This window comes from Trachypithecus francoisi, unplaced genomic scaffold, assembly GCF_009764315.1.
Source record: "Trachypithecus francoisi isolate TF-2019V2 unplaced genomic scaffold, Tfra_2.0 Lachesis_group17, whole genome shotgun sequence".
Lineage (NCBI taxonomy): Eukaryota > Metazoa > Chordata > Mammalia > Primates > Cercopithecidae > Trachypithecus > Trachypithecus francoisi.
Window position 1 is genome coordinate 82782283 of NW_022681462.1, and position 18715 is coordinate 82800997.

The 18715-nt window shown below is 40.8% G+C and overlaps 1 protein-coding gene across 33 annotated transcripts in view; it reads left to right on the top strand.

Moving 5' to 3' along the window:
- Nucleotides 1-18715, top strand: part of DTNB (dystrobrevin beta) — a 309281-nt gene that overhangs the window by 79987 nt on the left and 210579 nt on the right. For all 33 annotated transcript variants that reach the window (XR_004428453.1, XR_004428456.1, XR_004428457.1 and 30 more), the window contains one exon: nucleotides 7303-7457. Coding sequence is in view for 28 of the 33 variants with exons in the window: in XM_033176347.1 (XP_033032238.1) it covers nucleotides 7303-7457 (155 nt within the window). In the remaining 5 variants the exon portion in view is untranslated. The remainder of the gene's footprint in view (nucleotides 1-7302; nucleotides 7458-18715) is intronic.

Here is an 18715-nt window from a genome sequence, read left to right on the forward strand (position 1 = left end):
ATTATCAATTAATTTGACTGTTCGATTTATTTAATTCTGCTATTTGTTTTCGAAGAAACTTAGTCTCCTTATTCAAATTGCATCTGGTTGCACTAAAAGAAGCAAACGATTCATACATTTATTTTAAAATTCATTAAAAAGCTGGTGCTATCATTTTGAAAGGCACTTTAACAGTATATTTCAGGAAGGCTTTAAAAAGATTCGTATTCATTCACTCAGTCTACTTCTTGAGTTTATCCTAAGGAATTAATCAGAAGTATACCCCAAGTTTTTTGCATATTTGTTGCAACACTTATTTGAAAACTTGAAACATCTTTAGTGTCCAAAAGTGAGAACTCAGTTAAGTTTTAGGACACCCACATGATTGAATATAATGTCTTTAAAAATAGGTTTTAGATCAAAATGCATAAGTGTAATATAGTTTTAAACAAAAATTTGCTATGCATATAGAAAATAAGAAATATACCAGAATAACAGGGGTTTTCCTCTGGGTTCTAACACAATGGTTTTATTATAATAATTTATATTATTTATCTTTTTGCATGTTTTTGATAGACCACACTGTCAGCAGTGAGAGAAAAGATGACCTGAGATTCTTTCTGTTTTGATCAGAATTGACTATTCCTACTGATGTTTCAACTGTTTGCTTCCTTGATGTTTCATTAGCAGACTGTAGAAGGGCCTCCCTTTGAAGTTATAGTTAAACAGTTTCACCTGTTCAGAATTTAGACTCTTCTGCTGTAGTTTTTTAACCACCCATAGTTGCATAATTATCTTCACTGGTTTCTGTTAACCATCCCTTCTCCTCAGTAGATGGAAGTGACTGTTTAATCTGAATCAGTGATGGCTACATTTTTCAAATAACCAAAATGTTTTAGAAATGGAAGAAAGTAAGAGATAAACCTTAAATGTGTATTTTATGAATAAAGGGGAAAAAAGAAGAAAAAGGAAAACAAAAACCAAAGGAGGTCTGGAGCCTTGTCTCAGGTAGTTCCTGGCTGAATCAACACCAGAAGCCCAAGGCATACAGACTCCCACCCTCCAGCCTCATTGCAGCTTAATGATGTGGCATATTAATGAGTTTCTTTTTTGTTTGTTGTTTTTGAGATGGAGTCTCGCTCTGTTGCCCAGGCTAGAGTGCAGTGGTGCAATCTCGGCTCACTGCAACTTCCACCTCCCGGGTTCAAGCGATTCTCCTGCCTCAGCTTCCCAAGTAGCTGGGACTACCGGCATGCGCCACCATGCCTGACTAATTTTTGTATTTTTAGTAGAGACCAGGTTTCCCCATGTTGGACAGGCTGGTCTTGAACTCCTGACCTCAGCTGATCCGCCCGCCTTGGCCTCCCAAAGTGCTGGAATTACAGGCGTGAGCTACCGCACCTGGCTAGTGGCATATTAATAAGTTTCGAACTACAGTATGCACTCGGGCCTGGTTGTGTTTAGGTATTTATCAACATACAGATGTGTGTGCATGGTTTAGTGGGTTAGGTTGCTGAGCTGGTAGAAAGATGACAGGAGGTGAGAGTCATTTGCCAGGGAAAGCAAACATGTAAAAGAAAATGGCTTTTCTGTTTATAGACTCATTTCTTCAGTCTCAGTAGCCCTGTCATCTTGCAAAAAAAGCATGTGGCTAGTCGTGTGGGGATGAAAGGGGAGTCGAAATAGATGGATAGATCCAGCCAGCAAAACCAGGGTCATTATCACCAGGAAAAAATCAAAACATATGTGATGTTGGTGGCCCAGTAGCATTATTTTGCTTATTACACAAAAGATATTATAGAATATTTTAAAAATTGTGCACACATGTATGTTTAAGGACTTGATTTTGGGTTTTTCACAAGGGAGAAAGCTTCCTTTTTAGCTGGAAATAGCTATTAGGGAATTAGCATACTTTCAGAGGTGTATAAATAGAAAGAGAATTACTGGGGAAATTAACTGGGGATCTGGTAAGTAATTTAGTCCCTTAATGCCAGGAGGGTTTAGGGCTTTATTTAATTAGAGTACTAGTTTAATTTTTAAAATATTTTCATTAAATTTTATTATTTTAGTCACTTCTTTGATAAGATCCTTTTATATATACATAGGTAAATCACAATAACTTAGGTTGATTGTTAAACTTCATTTAAGATTTAAGAATTAGCAATCATTGTAAAATTGTTTTTCTTACAGATAAGCCTATTCATAAAAAAATTGTTTTAAACCGAAAACTCAAGAAGTGATGAATTACTTCACTGTGCCTTCAATTTTGGGGTCTAGCAGTATCTCTCATTAAAACAAATAGACATGTTTCTACTTCTCTTATTGTAATATGGGCCTGTTATAGTTTCTTATGAATAAAAATTTTTTTATTACTTTGAGTCTATTCATATGACATAGTAACTAAGTATAACTGAAATAATACTTTTTCGTGGGAGTGGTTTGTCATTTTACTATCCAGTCACTCCTTTTTATTACTCTGAATGGGTTAGGTATAGATTCGTTGGTGTGGGTGTATACATACACATTTTTGTGATTGTGAAGCTATACATATATGTTTTCATGTACTTGGAAGCTAAAAGCCACTGGTCCTGAATATTCCCACCATTAGTGGCCACAGGTTAATTACTCATTAGTTACTCAGTTATGAATACACAGAGTGGCGATAGAAAACTTGACTGACAGTGGCTTAAGCACATTAGGGTTTATTTTTCTCATGTAAAAATAAGTCCAAAGGCTGATAAGTTCAAAGTTGCTACCCTGACTTATGGTTGTCATCACAGACTTCATTTCTTCCCGTCTTCCTTCTGCCATATGGCTTTCTTCCTTAGGATCAAAAGATAATTGCCGTATCTCAGGCCTCTGTACTTACTCCAGGCAGAAGGAAGAAGGAGGTGCCTCTATTAGGAAAGCAGAGGGTTTTCCAGAAATTGACTCCAGCATTGCAATGTGCAAAGGAGGCTGAGAAGTCATTTGTTAAGTGGCACAAGCCATTCCCAGCAGTTGGACTCAGCTAGTGAGCAAGAAAGGGAAGAAGATACTGAGGCACCTGGCAGTGTCTGCCACCTCCCATGTTGACCCTTTGTTTTCATTCATCTTTAATGAATGATAATTTTCCTCCTTGTAAGAATAGTAGCCAGCTGTTTATTTATTTTTGAGATAGGGTCTTGGTCTGTTACCCAGGCTGGAGTGTAGTGGTATGATCAGAGCTCACTGCAGCCTCCAACTCTTACACTCAAGCAGTCTTCCCCCTTCAGTCTCCCAAGTAGCTGGGACTACAGGCGCCTGCCACCACGCTTAGCTAATTTTTTTTTATTTTTTGTGGAAACGAGGTCCTGGTATGTTGCCCAGGCTGACCTTGAACTCCTGGGCTCAAGTGATTCTCCTGCCTGGGCCTCCCAAAGTTCTGGGATTACAGGTGTGAACCACCATGCCTGATCAGCAGCCGGCTATTTAAAGGTTAAACCATTTATGTTCTTCCCTCCTTCGAAGAGCATCATTTATTCATATCATTGGTAACATTTTCAAAGTTCTCTATCTGCAGTCTAGAGCTGTGGTCAAATGTTATTTCTAACTGTCTGCAGGGTAGTTCCACTAAAAAATTTGCTAGTTTGGGCCGGGTGCGGTGGCTCACGCTTGTAATCCCAGCACTTTGGGAGGCTGAGGCAGCCTGATCATGAGGTCAGGAGATTGAGACCATCCTGGCTAACACGGTGAAACCCCGTCTCTACTAAAAATACAGAAAATTAGCTGGGCATGGTGGCAGGCACCTGCAGTCCCAGCTACTCTGGAGGCTGAGGCAGGAGAATGGCGTGAACCCGGGAGGCGGAGCTTGCAGTGAGCCAAGATCGCACCACTGCGCTCCACCCTGGGTGACAGAGCGGGACTCCGTCTTTAAAAAAATTGCTAGTTATTTCAAACAGTTATGTTCAAAGCTAAGTGTAATATCTTTATATTCGATTTGCTTATGTCAATTGGGATTTGTCAGCATTTTCCCAAGCAAGAAACTTAAAAGAATCCTAACTTTTAAACTTCCTTTATTCTGTAATCTAGTTTGCCATCAACTGCAGTTCCTTGCATTGAGATGCCTTGGATTTGGCCTCCCCTGTCCCTGCACACACTGTCACTACTGTAATCCAGGCTTCCCCCACCTCCTTTGTGCATTGTTTACAAGGTTTCCTAGCTGGTGTCTCCAATTTCATTCTTTTTCTTTTATTCATTGTGTGCTGGTCATTAACAGTCTAATCGCCTTGAAACCTAGCTTTCTAAAAATTTGATCTCTACTTAGAAGTTTTTAAGCTAAATCCAAATTGCTTCCCTCCTTCATCGTTTTGTTTTATAACAGGAATACTCTTCCTATTCAGTCTTTGTTTTTCTTTATTTCTCAATATAAATTGGCTGTCATAGAATGTTTTCTTCAGTGCCCTATTTCCTGCTTATCACCAGTATAGAGGTACACACTGCACATTCCTGTCATAGAGACTTTTATCCTACTCTTCTTTAGTGCCCCCCAGTCCCTATCCTCAACCTATTTTGGCCCCATCATTCCAGATCCTCTCTTTCAAGGCCCAGCTTCTAAATGTCTTTCTTTTAGAACTTGACAACTCCTTCGTATGTGTTTTTGTATCTACTGTAAATTATATTTTGAAGGAGTGTGGTGTAATGCTTTTTATTTTGGAGTCAGATAGGTGTGGGTTTAAACTTGATTTGGCCTCTTAACTTTTTGACCTTAAGCAAGTTAACCTTTCTAAGCTGTAATAGTACAGTAATGCTTAGTATTAGAGTTCGTTGCATGAGAGCAGAAACCCAGAATAATAGTCTCATAAACAAAATTGAAGTTTAATTTTCTCTCACATAAAAGAAGTCCAGAGGTGGGTAGTCCAGGGCCAGTATGGTAACTTCATGTTCATCTGGGATTCACACTTTTTTCCCCCTACCATTCTAGTGTGATTTCTATATCAAGATTGAGATTACCACATAGTCCAAGATGGCAGCTGGAGCTCCAGCCCTCATAGCTGCACTCCAGATAGAAGAAGGAGGGAGAGAATAAGGAAAAAGTGGCCTGCTTTTCAGCTCAGTTAGGTTTGTTTACCTAGCCTTCTGGAAGTCCCCTACAACCCTTCTGCTTACAAGCTCATTTTAGCTAGAACTTAGTCACATGACCACTACTTGCTGGGAACTGGCAGCTTGTTAGTTGGTACATTCCTGCACAAAGTAAAATTAGTGTTTTGTTACTAAGGAAGAAGAGGATAACGTGACTACTGGCAAACTCAGCATAGTTAACTGTAGTGTTGCCTAGCACATGGTGGGGCTTAACATGTATCTTTTTGCCTCTATTTTTTCTGTGGTCAGCTCAAATTCTTCTGTTTCAAGTGTATCTTATTTTTCCAGCTACACTGAAAGTTTCTTGGGGGATAAGGACCATCTGTCATATTTCTTTGTTGTGCTTCTAAACACCTAACAGTGCTTGCACTTGGATCACATAATAGGAACTTAATATGTATTTGTTAATTAATTTATTTTGCTTTCTACTAGGGCCATCTTTTAGTCTCTTGCTGGATTTCCCCCCCATATAGGTATTTAATATTTTTCCATCAACTGTAAACTAGCGGCAATTATGAGAGTTCACACTGAATATTTTCATTCCTTTGGTAATTTCTTCTTTTCTAATGCCTTAAAACTTACCCTGTGGATCGATAACCTAACATTTTACCTTTCTTTAATTAGTGTGTTTAAAAATTTTTTAACTTGATGCTTCAGTATAAATTCCCCAAAATTGAACCCGAAAAGTAATGTATATATGTATATTACATATGTCTGTTAAACAGGTATAGATCTCTACTGTTCCTCTTCATTGTGAATATATAAAATGTGAATTTTCTTTTCTTTTCTTTTCTTTTCTTTTGGAGACAAGGTCTCACTCTGTCCCAGGCTAGAGTGCAGTGGTGTGATCACGGTATCACAACTCACTGTAGTCTTGACCTCCTGGGCTGAAGCAGTCCTCCCACCCCAGCCTCCTGAGTAGCTGGGACTACAGGTGCACACCACTATGCCTGGCTAATTTTTAAAATTTTTTTGTAGGGATGAGGTCTCACTATGTTGCCCAGGCTGGATGAATCTTCAAAATGCTGTGTTTGAAAAGTCCTCAGGAAATGATTTTTCTGTGTATATCTGGCTTACTAATTTGTTTGTAAGGAAGTTCAATGGATTGAAAAACTGCCTAGTTTTCTACCATTCACATTTCTTTGTCAAATGCTTTTGACTTCTAGTTTTCTTTTACTCCCCAACTATGGATGAGAAGAGAGGAATGATTGGAGACAGGAACTCCCTGCAAGCAGATAAAGTTGTAGTAGTATTACGGAAGCTTCTTTCTCATCTGCTTGACCTGACTTAATATAAAAATAGGTTCTTGGCCGGGCGCGGTGGCTCAAGCCTGTAATCCCAGCACTTTGGGAGGCCGAGACGGGCGGATCACAAGGTCAGGAGATCGAGACCATCCTGGCTAACACGGTGAAACCCCGTCTCTACTAAAAATACAAAAAATAGCCGGGCGAGGTGGCGGCGCCTGTAGTCCCAGCTACTCGGGAGGCTGAGGCAGGAGAATGGCATGAACCCGGGAAGCGGAGCTTGCAGTGAGCTGAGATCTGGCCACTGCACTCCAGCCTGGGTGACAGAGTGAGACTCCGTCTCAAAAAAAATAAAAAATAAAAATAGGGTCTTACAGTATCACAGTGTCTTGGAATAGAAGAGTTTAGATGAATTATTTTTATTCTGCTTTGGAACTCATTAGATAAATATTTTAAATATTCTCTATGGCTCCTTCAGATGTGTTCTTTCACAGGCATGCATTACGTCATCAGTATAGAATATACAAGTATAATACAATTTCTTTCATACCCTATCACCAAGATGCTAGTATGTTTATATACTCAGTCATACATATGTCTTATATAAACACATGTGGCGATACTAAGAGATGAAGATATGCTGCTGCAAATTCTTCTTGGAACAAAGGTATAAATAAATAAAAGTTATATATCATCTAGTTTTAAACACTCAAAAATAGTAGGGTAGTCATACATGAATGGTTGTTTGATTTAATGTTTAGGTTGAATATTAAGTGAGTGGAAGAGAGGGGCCTCCTCTGCAGGGTAGCCACACAGTGTTAATAAGGATGAGAACAGTTTTAATATTAATTAAAAGTCACAATAATTTTATGATACTTTTTTAATGATACTTTTTGTTTGGTATACAAATGACATAGAGCCATTTATAAAAAGCTGATATTTCCTTATAGCTTGACTTTATTTGGTTTTGTTCTCATAGATGTTTTCTCCCAGATGTCAGATTCCAATGGCTTAATGATATTTAGCAAGTTTGACCAGTTTCTGAAGGAAGTTCTGAAGCTCCCAACAGCTGTCTTTGAAGGGCCATCTTTTGGTTACACAGAGCACTCAGTCCGCACCTGTTTTCCACAGCAGGTAAGGACAGTTTTATAGAATCTAGGGCTAGAAGAGCGCTCTTCCCTCTCTTCACCTTCTAGCAGATTTTGCCAGATTGCTTCCAGTCTAGTAAGGTCTTGAGTAGGGGAGGAAAAAAGCTTTAAAGGTGGTGGTGGGAGTGGATGAGTAAAACCGGTGGGTAAAAATTCACCTGAAGACTCTTTTATGGGGGAACTGGGGGCGGGGGGGGGGTTGTCTTTTCGGAAAAAAATGAAATATTTTAAAGAAAAATGTTTAAGAACAAGTGTGTACATTTTTGCTACAGGACATATATTACTTTTTCAGAGGAGTTCTTGAAACCATGAGATAAGGGAGTCTTGATATAAAACGATGTAACTACTGCATTGTTTCCTGAGTGCTGGAGACAGGGAACACTATACAGCTCTCACCTGCCAGTATAAAATCCCTCAAGGGTACACTACCATTTTCATGTTAGAAAAAGATGGATTTTATTTCCTTCTGGTGGTTTTGACCAAGAGGCTGGAATGAATGTGTTCCTGAAATCTTAACCATGCTTCGGAGAACTGTCTACACCTAGTAAATGGATGCTACAGCCAGTGTCCATGCCTCAGCCAGAGGATAGACACTGGCTGCAGCATCCATGTGTTAAGGTAGAGATTAGATAAAAGAAGCTTAATGTTAAACTTACCTAGAAAGTTCTGGAAAGGAATTAAAAGACACTTTGCTAAAACTAATAGGTATAAAATTAATGGAAACAGGATATTGACATAGTCTAAAAGTATCTCCCCATAAGATATTTATTAATTACAAAAAGAACATAGTAACTTTACAGTGGAGAAACTGATCAGATATCATTTTACCAAGTGATCAAAATCCCTATCACCACTAAAGGGATAAACTGATACCGCCTGCCTCCTGATAGGACGCATTGAGAAGTACTCAATATCACTTCTCCGGTAACTCCTGCCAAGAAAGCATAAGCTGAATCTCATCCCAAGGAAATATCAGACAAACTCCAACAAATGAATTTCTACAACCTAACTGGCCCTTACGCTTCAAACGTGTCAATAATAGGAAAGATTAAAAAAGACGAAGAAATGTTCTAGGTAAAAAGAGTTTAAAGAGACATGAAAAGCTGAATGAACTCACAAGCCAGAATTTTTTGTTGCTATAACGGACGTTATTGGGACAATTGGAAAAATCTAAATAAAGTTTATAGACTGGATCACAGTATTGTGTCTATGAATGTTAACTTCCTGATTTTGGTATTTGTACGTAATTATTTAAGAGCATGTTCTGTGTTTTAAAAAATTTGATCTGAACTATTTAAGGATAAAGGAGCATCCTTCCTTCTGCAGTGTTAACATTTGAGGAATCTTGGTTAAGGGGAAATGGGAATTTTTTGGTAATCTGATAACCTTTTTGTAAGTCTGAAAATTGTTGAAAGATAAAAAGCTAAACTATAAAAGGAACACATTTAAAGGTTTGAGAACTGAAAGGATGTTGTAAACTAGGTCCTCCTGACCTGTGATACTCTGATTCAGAAAAGAATGAAAAACACATACACACATGGCCCCTCCCCACCTACATACTTTTTTACATTTTAACTTAAGAATTCATGGTTATTTGAATTCAGACTTTCAAATAGTTTTTAGTTTCTTTAGAGGTTATTCAGCTTTAGCATTGAAGGTGGCACCCAAGATAATGGAGAATTATTTTTAGTAACATCTGAGGAGATACTCTTCCCAAATTTGTGCACACTTTGCCTGATTGGTTTTGTGCAGATTTGCCTGTATGCACTATTTATTTTTTCTTTCAGCATAAATGGCAATCAGCACAAGCTTTTAGCATATTAAAAATATCTCTGTGCTTCAGTTTATTCTAATGAAACATAGTTCACATTCCCCCCTGCTCCGCCCTCTAAATACGCGTTTTCAAATGATGTGAGGTTGTCTAAACATAATCCTGGTACAAGAATGCCCTTCAGGTATTAATGTGCCCTTCAGGGATGTAAGTGAAGATGAGTATGATGAAGTCACAGCTCAGAGCCTGTCTCACTGCTGCTCCTGCTGCTGCCTTAGAGGTATCATCACCTTCCATGGTGGCCCACACAATATTCTGGGGTAATCTTGTATATGATGTTCACATGGCTTTTCACACAAGATGCTTCCTGGAGGTCAGGCTAAAAATGGATCAAGTTCTGGAATGGTATTCTTAAGCAAAACCGTACTGGAACGGGGAAGGGAATTTACACAAAGAACTATTCAGTGATGAACATTGAGAAATGGATGACAGTTATGTGGGGTACTAAACCTAATCTTTAATTTAATTGCAACGTGAGTATTCCGATGAGAATCTGGTGTTGGAATAACAGTTTAAAATGTTGAAGAAATTTTAAAAAGTACAGTTGTTAATTCTAAGAATGCTATCTAGGATTCTGCAAATTAACTTTATGACATACATTTGAACTCACAACGTGATCATTACTTTTTACCTGCTTCATTCATATTCCTGTAAAAAAAAAAATCAACCTACGTTTTTGAATGTGTCAAATTTGGAAAAGAGAAGTTTATCCCAGTCCATGAAAATGTTAAAAAAAAAAAAAAAACCCTCAGAGGAAATAGAAATCACTCATAGAATATACTGATATATTGACCAAGAAATGAGACAGCTTGGACAAAGTTTCATGCTGCAAGAGTTAAATTCAATGAGTTTTTCGTTCCTTTTTGAAAATGGGCTTTTCTCATTCAGTTTGTTTTGCTTCAGTATGTGTTTCCTTAATGGGAATCAGCTCGTATGTCATCAGATAGAAAACACTGTTGATACAAATTGGAAATTGCGTTGTTTTTTCATATGCACTTTTCCCCAGCATTTTGATGTTCTGTGCTGAACAAAAAAGTTATCACAATTAAAGAGAAAGTATGACTATTTTAAGAAAGAGGGTGAAAATCCTGCAGTACCTTCCTTTAGGGAGAGAAGTGACTGGTTTCAAGGACCCATGAGCTGCTTCACTTTGGTGCTGTGATGATGAAGCTGCAGCTGAATGAAGAGGCCGTGAAGACGTTTTGCCTCCTGTGCTCACATGATCGATGGACAGAATTAAGCTTTCCCCTGGATCTGATACCTAGTTTTGATGAAACCGATCTGTTTTGGAAGTTGTGTGCTTGTCTCATGAAGAAGGAAATCAGTGCCTCAGGATTGAAGGCAGAAAGACACCATCTGACAGTGACTCCAGTGCATGCGCCTGGGGGCGATTTAGTTGGGCCGATTATTTTGTTTGTCCTCTATTTACAAAGCCATCTAGATTTTTCGTGGTTGTTCCAACTCTGTTTTCCTCATATACCTTATGATTTTTAAGTCTACAGTGTTGTACTCTGCACGCCTTTCCATTATAGCATTTTGATGTAAAGAAATTTTAGCTTCTTTCTTAATGTAACACATTACAGCAGAAATGCTTTTTTTTTAATGATATGAAGAGAATTACACATTGGTTTATTTAAATATAGTTTTAATTCTTTTTTAAAACACATTTTTTTTTTTGGCTTGGAAAACTAACCCAAAATAAGGTCTGTGGATTATGTAATTTAGTTGTTTTTAAAACACAAGAGAAATAAAATACGTTTATAAGTTAATTCAGCAGAACCCATCTATTAGGATAGCTAAAATTAAATACTGATTTCAAGTATTGGTAAAGATATTTGGAGCATCCAGTACTCTCAACAAACTGCAAGAAGCCTTGGTGGTTTCTTAATAAAACTAATCTGACACCTCCTCATGACCTAGCAATTAAATTAAAACCTAATCCTAGGTTTTAAGACTTTTCAGGAGTGCTCTTATCAACTGTATTCATACTGGCCCCAAACTGGAAGCATCCTGGATGTCCATTATTATTATTATTATTATTATTATTTTTTGAGACGGAGTCTCGCTCTGTCGCCCAGGCTGGAGTGCAGTGGCCGGATCTCAGCTCACTACAAGCTCTGCCTCCCGGGTTCACGCCATTCTCCTGCCTCAGCCTCCCGAGCAGCTGGGACTACAGGCGCCCGCCACCTCGCCCGGCTAGTTTTTTTGTATTTTTTAGTAGAGACGGGGTTTCACCGTGTTAGCCAGGATGGTCTCGATCTCCTGACCTCGTGATCCGCCCGTCTCGGCCTCCCAAAGTGCTGGGATTACAGGCTTGAGCCACCGCGCCCGGCCGGATGTCCATTATTTTAAAAAAAATTGGAGAAAAGTTAATTTAAGAGATAGTATGTCTGGAATTTGCCCCAAAATAATGAAGGTTGGAGGGAAAGTAAAAGCAAAAATGAAACCAAATTAGTCATATGTTAAGAACTGTTGAAGCTGGATAGGCTTTTTTTTTTTTTTTTTGAGATGGAGTCTCACTCTGTTGCCCACGCTGGAGTACATTGGCACAATCTTGGCTCACTGCAACCTCTGCCTCCCAGGTTCAAGCGATTCTCCTGCCTCAGCCTCCCACGTAGCTGGGATTACAGGTACCTGCCACCACGCCCAGCTAATTTTTGTATTTTTAGTAGAGATGGGGTTTCACCAGGTTGGCTAGGCTGATCTCGACCTCCTGATCTCAGGTGATCCTCCTGCCTTGGCCACCCAAAGGGCTGGGATTGCAGGTATGAGCCAATGTGCCTGGCTGGGATGGGCATATTATACTATTCTCTTTACTTTGATATATTTTTAAGAATTGTAATACTAGAAAAATTGTCATTGCAAATTTGTGATTGTGATTATTATCTGAACATAGTACAGTACTATTATAGTACCCCAAGACTAATACTTTGGTGAGTAGCCCAGATATATTAACATTCTTCAGGGTTTACAAACTAACTGACTTTCAAGGCTTAAAAGTTACTTAAAATAAGCAGTACATGTATTTAAATTTCTCCCCAAAGTTTCCAGACTTTAGGGTTCTGGAAAGTACAATATTTCTCCTTAGAAAGGAGATGCTATTTGTTATTTATTAGGTCTTCATATTGATGGCATCTGTGGCCCATCTAGAACGGCCACTGCCACGATGCTGGCTGCATTGGGGGAGGCGGTGGGACAGGGCTGCATGCTCCATAGAGCTGACGGGAGCCAGGAACAGGCCGAAGCTCCACCCTATTCTCAGTTGGCAGGGTGGGAGCTTCGCCTTCCCCGGGCGCAGCTGCAGCCAGTCAAGCCATGGCTGCAGACCGGGCATCTCTGCACTGTCAGGGGCCTGGGAAGGCTGCCCTTGTCCCTGCAGGCTTGGAGGTGTCTGCTCCCACTGCCTGGCCTCTCCCTGCTCCCAACGCCTGCTCCAGTGTCAGAGCGAGGCTCAGGCCAAGCTCGGGCACTGTTGCAGCCTGGCCGGGTGTGCACACACTTGGGGCAGCATTGACATGCCGGCCCCTGTCACCTCAGCCCTCCCAGACTTTGGGCACTGACAGGCATGGGAGGAAGGCCACGGAGGGCTGAGGGCATCTTGGCACTGGCCTGCAGGTGCCCTTTGGCATGAACACCTGGATGCCATGAACAGTAGGAGGCAGACAGGCCCCTGGGTAGAAGAGCCTGGGTTCCCAGTGAAGCCCCACCTTTAAGCCAGGGAGGGCCTGAAGCCTGGGGGTCCGGCCGCCAGTCCTGTGGACTGGAGTGAGAACTTGTGCTTTTTCCAGGCCCACCCATGGCCACCCATGGACCAGTCAGCATGTACTTCCTCCCCTTTAAGGCCCATAAAAGCCCTGAACTCAACCAAACTCGAATAAATGACGGGACTACCAGCTGTGGAGAGGAGCTACCCACCCCAGAGTCTCTTGTCTGCTAAGGGCTTAAGAGATGATGGGACAACCAGCTGCAGAGAGGAGCTACCCTGCCAGGGTCTTCTCTCTGCTAAGAGCTGAAGAGACGTCCGGACGACCAGCTGCAGAGAGGAGCTACCCACTTCAGGATCTCCTCTCTGCCAAGAGCTGAACACTTGTCAGGACACTCTGACTGTGGAGAGGAGCTACCCACCGTGAGTCTCCTCCAAACTCTTCTATTACTCAGTAAAGCTCCTCTTTGCCTTGCTTACCCTCCACTTGTCCACATACCTCATTCTTCCTGGGTACAGGACAAGAACTCGGGACCCACAAAATGGCAGGTCTAAAAGAGCTGTAACGCAAACAGGGCTGAAATATGCCCCTTGCTTGCCATGTTTTGGGCAACAAGAAGAAGAAAGGAGAAAAGAGCTGTACCCCTCTGAGGAGTCTAAACGTAGGAGCTCCCCAAGCCAGGGCTGTAACACCCTCCTTGGGGCTCTGCGGTTCCTGGCATCTCCAAGCTTCTGGGTGCCACCGTGTTCGCTGGTGCCAGCTGTGGAAGTAGCTTGCAGTACGCCTGGTCCAGTGCAGCCTCACAGAGAGCCACCGCCCTTGTTGGTGCCTGGAGCTGCCTGCTCCCCCTCAGCTGGAATGCCTGGCTGTGCATAGTGGCCGGACCCCACACTCCCTCACACTCCCTTCACTGCTCTGCGCCTGGCTCACCCTTGGCAGGCGTGGGATCCAGGCTGATAGTGTGAGCTAAGTGCAGCCTGCCAGGCCAAGTGGGCGGAACGAGTCCAGTGGGCCCAAGCAAAACTCGGGCAAAGGTGCCACTGGCCACACAGATATCCAGCGGAAAAGCATCACCCCAGGAATCGTTTAACAATATTGACTTTAGTTTGAAGAGTTCAACCCACCTTGCAGGCAATTTTTAATTTGATGCCTATCTTTATGAAAAGGAAACCTGAGGCTGGGCACGGTGGGTTCACGCCTATAATCCCAGCAGGCCGAGGCAGGTGGATCACCTGAGGTCAGGAGTTCAAGACAGCCTGGCCAACATGGTGAAACCTTGTCTCTACTGAAAATACAAAAATTAGCCAGGCGTGGTGGCAGGCGTCTGTAGTCCCAGCTACTCAGGGGGCTGAGGCAGGAGAATCGCTTGAACCCGGGAAGCAGAGGTTGCGGTTAGCCAAGATGGCACCACAGCACTCCAGCCTGGGCAACAGAGCAAGACTCCATCTCAAGAAAAAAAAAAAAAAAAGAAAAAGAAACCTGAATAAGCAAGGAATGGAGAGAGAGGGAGGAGAAATGAGCAGATAGGAGAGTAGATAACGTTCTTACAATTAATGTATGCAGGAGATACTGTTGATAACACTTTATTTGACACCATGCCACATTTCCCTTGATTCACCGAGGTAGTGGCAATTGTATAAAAATGGGATTATACTATTGCTGGTTAATTTTAAGAATAGCAAGAATGTTTCATGCCTGGAGGTGTCCTCTGATTACATTTGACAAAATACTCTCTCCAGCTATGTAGTGAAATGACTTTTCTCCTCACTTTGAAGTGAGACATCTTCTGGATGTTCTGACTTTGTTTTCCTGGACATTGAATAGAGTTTGGCAAGCATTGCCTGGCACGTGTATCTATATGTGATATTTCATAGGTATTCTAATTAAGGAGATTTTATAATCTCCATTAGCAACCCTTTGCTACTGTGTACTTTGGTGTGGATTAGTAGTGTTTCATTGATTTGAAGATACTTTTTCACATCTTAATATTTCTGATGTCGAGATATATAGCCAATGATACCTCACACCATTGCAGTTGGTTAGGCCGTGGTTATGATGGGCTGTGATTTCCTGCACATGCGTGAACTTGATCATAGCTGATCATTTGTTGTCACTTCAACTGAGTTGTGTCCACTTTTGGCACTACATGTGTTGTCATTTAAAATGTTCTCAGAGGCCGGGCGCAGTGGCTCACGCCTGTGATCCCAGCACTTTGGGAGGGCACGTCTGGCAGATCACAGGGTCAAGAAATCGAGACTATCCTGGCCAACATGGTGAAACCCCGTCTCTACTAAAAATACAAAAATCAGCTGGGCATGGTGGCATGCACCTGTAGTCCCAGCTACTCAGGAGGCTGAGGCCAGAGAATCGCTTGAGCCCAGGAGTCAGAGGTTGCAGTGAGCCGAGATTGTGCCACTGCACGATCTGCCAGCCAGTTTGGCAATAGATGGAGACTCCATCTCAAAGAAAAAAAAAAAGTTCTCAGAAGAGTATACTGGGATTTGGCATTAAACGCAATGTTATAAACGCAGAAAGGCATGGACAGAATAGAGGGGAATACACTGGATGTTAGTGAAACAAATATTCAGCATTGGAGGAATTCTGTATTATTTTGCAAAGCAACAACCAGGTGCTTTATAGAGCCTTTTTTTTTTTTTTTTTTTTTTTAATGAGGCTTTATAGAGCCTTTTTAAAAAAGAGGATATCCCCAAATAGATGAAGCTATATTTTTTTTATTACTGAGATATAACCAAAATAATTTCTTATCACACTAAAGCATTGCATCTGAAGGTAGACTAAACTGCCAAGTTCCCCTGAATAGATGAAAGGAATTTCAGTTCATCAAGAGGCTGGTGTGACCAATTCACATGTCACGAAGGATTATGGTTAATTAAGTCATTGAGTTAGTTTAATTGGCTGAGTGCTTTTCTTTCTTAAGGGTAGAAAAAGAAAATAATGGTGTATCTTACAAGTGATCTTATAAGTGCATCTTAGATGGGATGAAATACAGGGTGTAGAGTGGGTTTTATTATGATCAGGTCTCTATAGTAATGAGGCCTGTCTCACTAGCATAATTAGATTGAACAAAATTGTAGAGACCTAGAAGTGAGGTTTTGTTCCAGTTGGGCCTGTGAAGGAGAGAGTGTCTTACTAAATGAATCCTTACATAGAAATGACAAGTGGCTTCAAGATTGTTTTCTTTTTAGAAAAGGATTTTTGTTAGCAGTACTTGCTGTCCACATGCCCTAGGAAAGCACCCCCGACTTCCCCACTGATGATTCATGAGCTGAAAGAAGTTCCCCGGTCTGTGGGGTGTGGAGCCGTTGGTCCAGGCCCTTCTTGGTGTTCATTGGTGGCACAGTCCAGTGTGCAGTCCCATTCTGGACTTGCGATGTCTCCTCTGCCTTACTGCCTTATGTATGACTCACTAGTATTCAAATAAAGCAGAAAAATTCATCACCCAAAAAACAAAGGACCCTGGTCTCCTCGTCACTTTATTCAGTGGCTCAGTGGCAGCCTCAGGAAGAGGAGTGTGCTTTCTCAGATGTTGCTTTTATTATTCCTTTCAATCATAAGCAAATTTGACTTTAAATCATCATTTTGCAATACAGCTCTGTTGATGTCCTTATTTTTCATAAAAAACTTGACTCACTCCTCATGACCTGCTGGATAAGGTTCTTAGCATGACGTCATGGCTCTCACCAATCCAACCACAACCTATCTTTTCACCTCCATTCCTGACTGCTCCCGCTCTACCCCATCCCTCGCCTATTCCTACCCTTAGCATACCATGTGATCTTTTTAGCTGTCACCGCAGGGCCATAGGGTTGCACTGTTTACATCCCCCTCAGCATTGTGGGAAAGCATCTGTTTCTCCATAGCCTTGCCAATGGCACATGTTCCTAGCTTTTGAATTTTTGCCAATCTGATGGGTGAGAAATGTTATCAGTGTAGTTTTGATTTGCACTTCTCTGGTTTTGAGTGACCTGTTTTGAGTGAGTCAAAGTAGTCAAACTTTTTGTTTATATTCTTCGTTCTCACTGAAATGCCAGTAACCCCTGACTTTCTGTCTCTCCTCCAAAAAAGGCTTCAGATTCCACATCCCAGCGAAAATGTGCCTTCTTCTTTGATGTTTTTAATCTTTCACCCTAGGATTGTGTCCTCTTCTCTACTCCCACAACATGTTACCTGCAGCTCAGTTATGCCCTGAAGGGAGGGACCTTGCTGTCCTTCAGCTTTCCATCCCCAGTGACTGACAGTGTCTGGAAAACGATGGATGCTTACTATTTCCTGGATTAATTGAATGATTTTTTAAACATTTTTTTTGAGACAGAGTCACGCTCTGTCACCCAGGCTGGGTGTAGTAGTGCGATCTCAACTCACTGCAACCTCCACCTCCTGAGTTCAAGCAATTCTCCTGCCTCAGCCTCCTGAGTAGCTGGGATTACAGGCACCTACCACTGCACCTGGCTAATTTTTGTATTTTTAGTAGAGACGGGGGTTTCGCCATGTTGGCCAGGCTGGTTTCGAACTCCTGACCTCAGGTGATCCACCCGCCTCAGCCTCCCAAAGTGTTGGCATTATAGGTGTGAGCCACTGCACCCGGCCACCTGACCTTAATTGAAGGATTTTAAATTAAGTGTGACGTGAGAAAATTAGTAATTTTGGTTTGAATTCTAATTGAAAGCTTAAACTTCATAATGTACTTGCATCCTCCTTGTTTTCATCAATATTATTCCATGATTTTCTCAAAGGAAATAATCTTTGCAATGAGAGAAATACCATATTTCAGAATATTTGAAGTTTTTCTAATCTTTCCTTTATCCATAACAAATAAAAATATCTCTAATAAAAAGCACAGTAACATTATATTGTTTTGTCATTATAAGTTACTCTTCTTTTCAGAGTCCAAAATAAATCTGTGATGTGGGGAAATTCAGTGTGAGAATAATTGAAAGGCTACCCCTTTCAGTTACAACAGCTGTAACTCTGATTAATGTGTGTTTGCCTTTGTCAGATAAAATATCTCTATAACTATACTCAGAAGTTTGCATAAAAATGTTTTAACCTGAAAACTTTAGCAGTGTCCCTTTCAAGACAGTTAACTAAATGTCATCCATTGTTTAAATGATAAGGCAATGGGTAAATATTTATATGTTGCACATAATAGGAGTTTTTGTTGGAAATGATGAAGTTGGAGACTGTAGCAATGATGATCTATTGCTAAATTATTTCACTTTCTCATGTTATTTTATTGATACTGGATTTTTCATTTTTAAGGGGTTACTCCTCTCCCCTTTTAAAAATGAGAAGAGGTAGTCAAGGGTGGAGGAAGGGAAGTGAGAATGGCATATAGGGTAATAGTTGTCAGTCTAGATTAGAGTAACAGAGAGCAGCAAACAGAAACACTTGTTTCTAAGAAAAAAATATGAGACTGCATCCAATGATAAAAGCAGTCTGTGTTTTATAGAGGGAGGCATAAATAAATCATGGTGGTTTCGCTCAGTGGATCAGGCAGCTGTTAAAAGGATTAGAAATGAAGAATTTATACAAAACAAAATGTTTAATAGGTTAAGTGGAAAAATAGATGATATATTTATATCTCTTCTGTTCACAAGTATGTAGAAGTATATATACACCTGGAGAGAAACAGAAAAATGAGAATTGTGGGAATGCATGATTTACATTTTATTATAGTTTGTATTAATA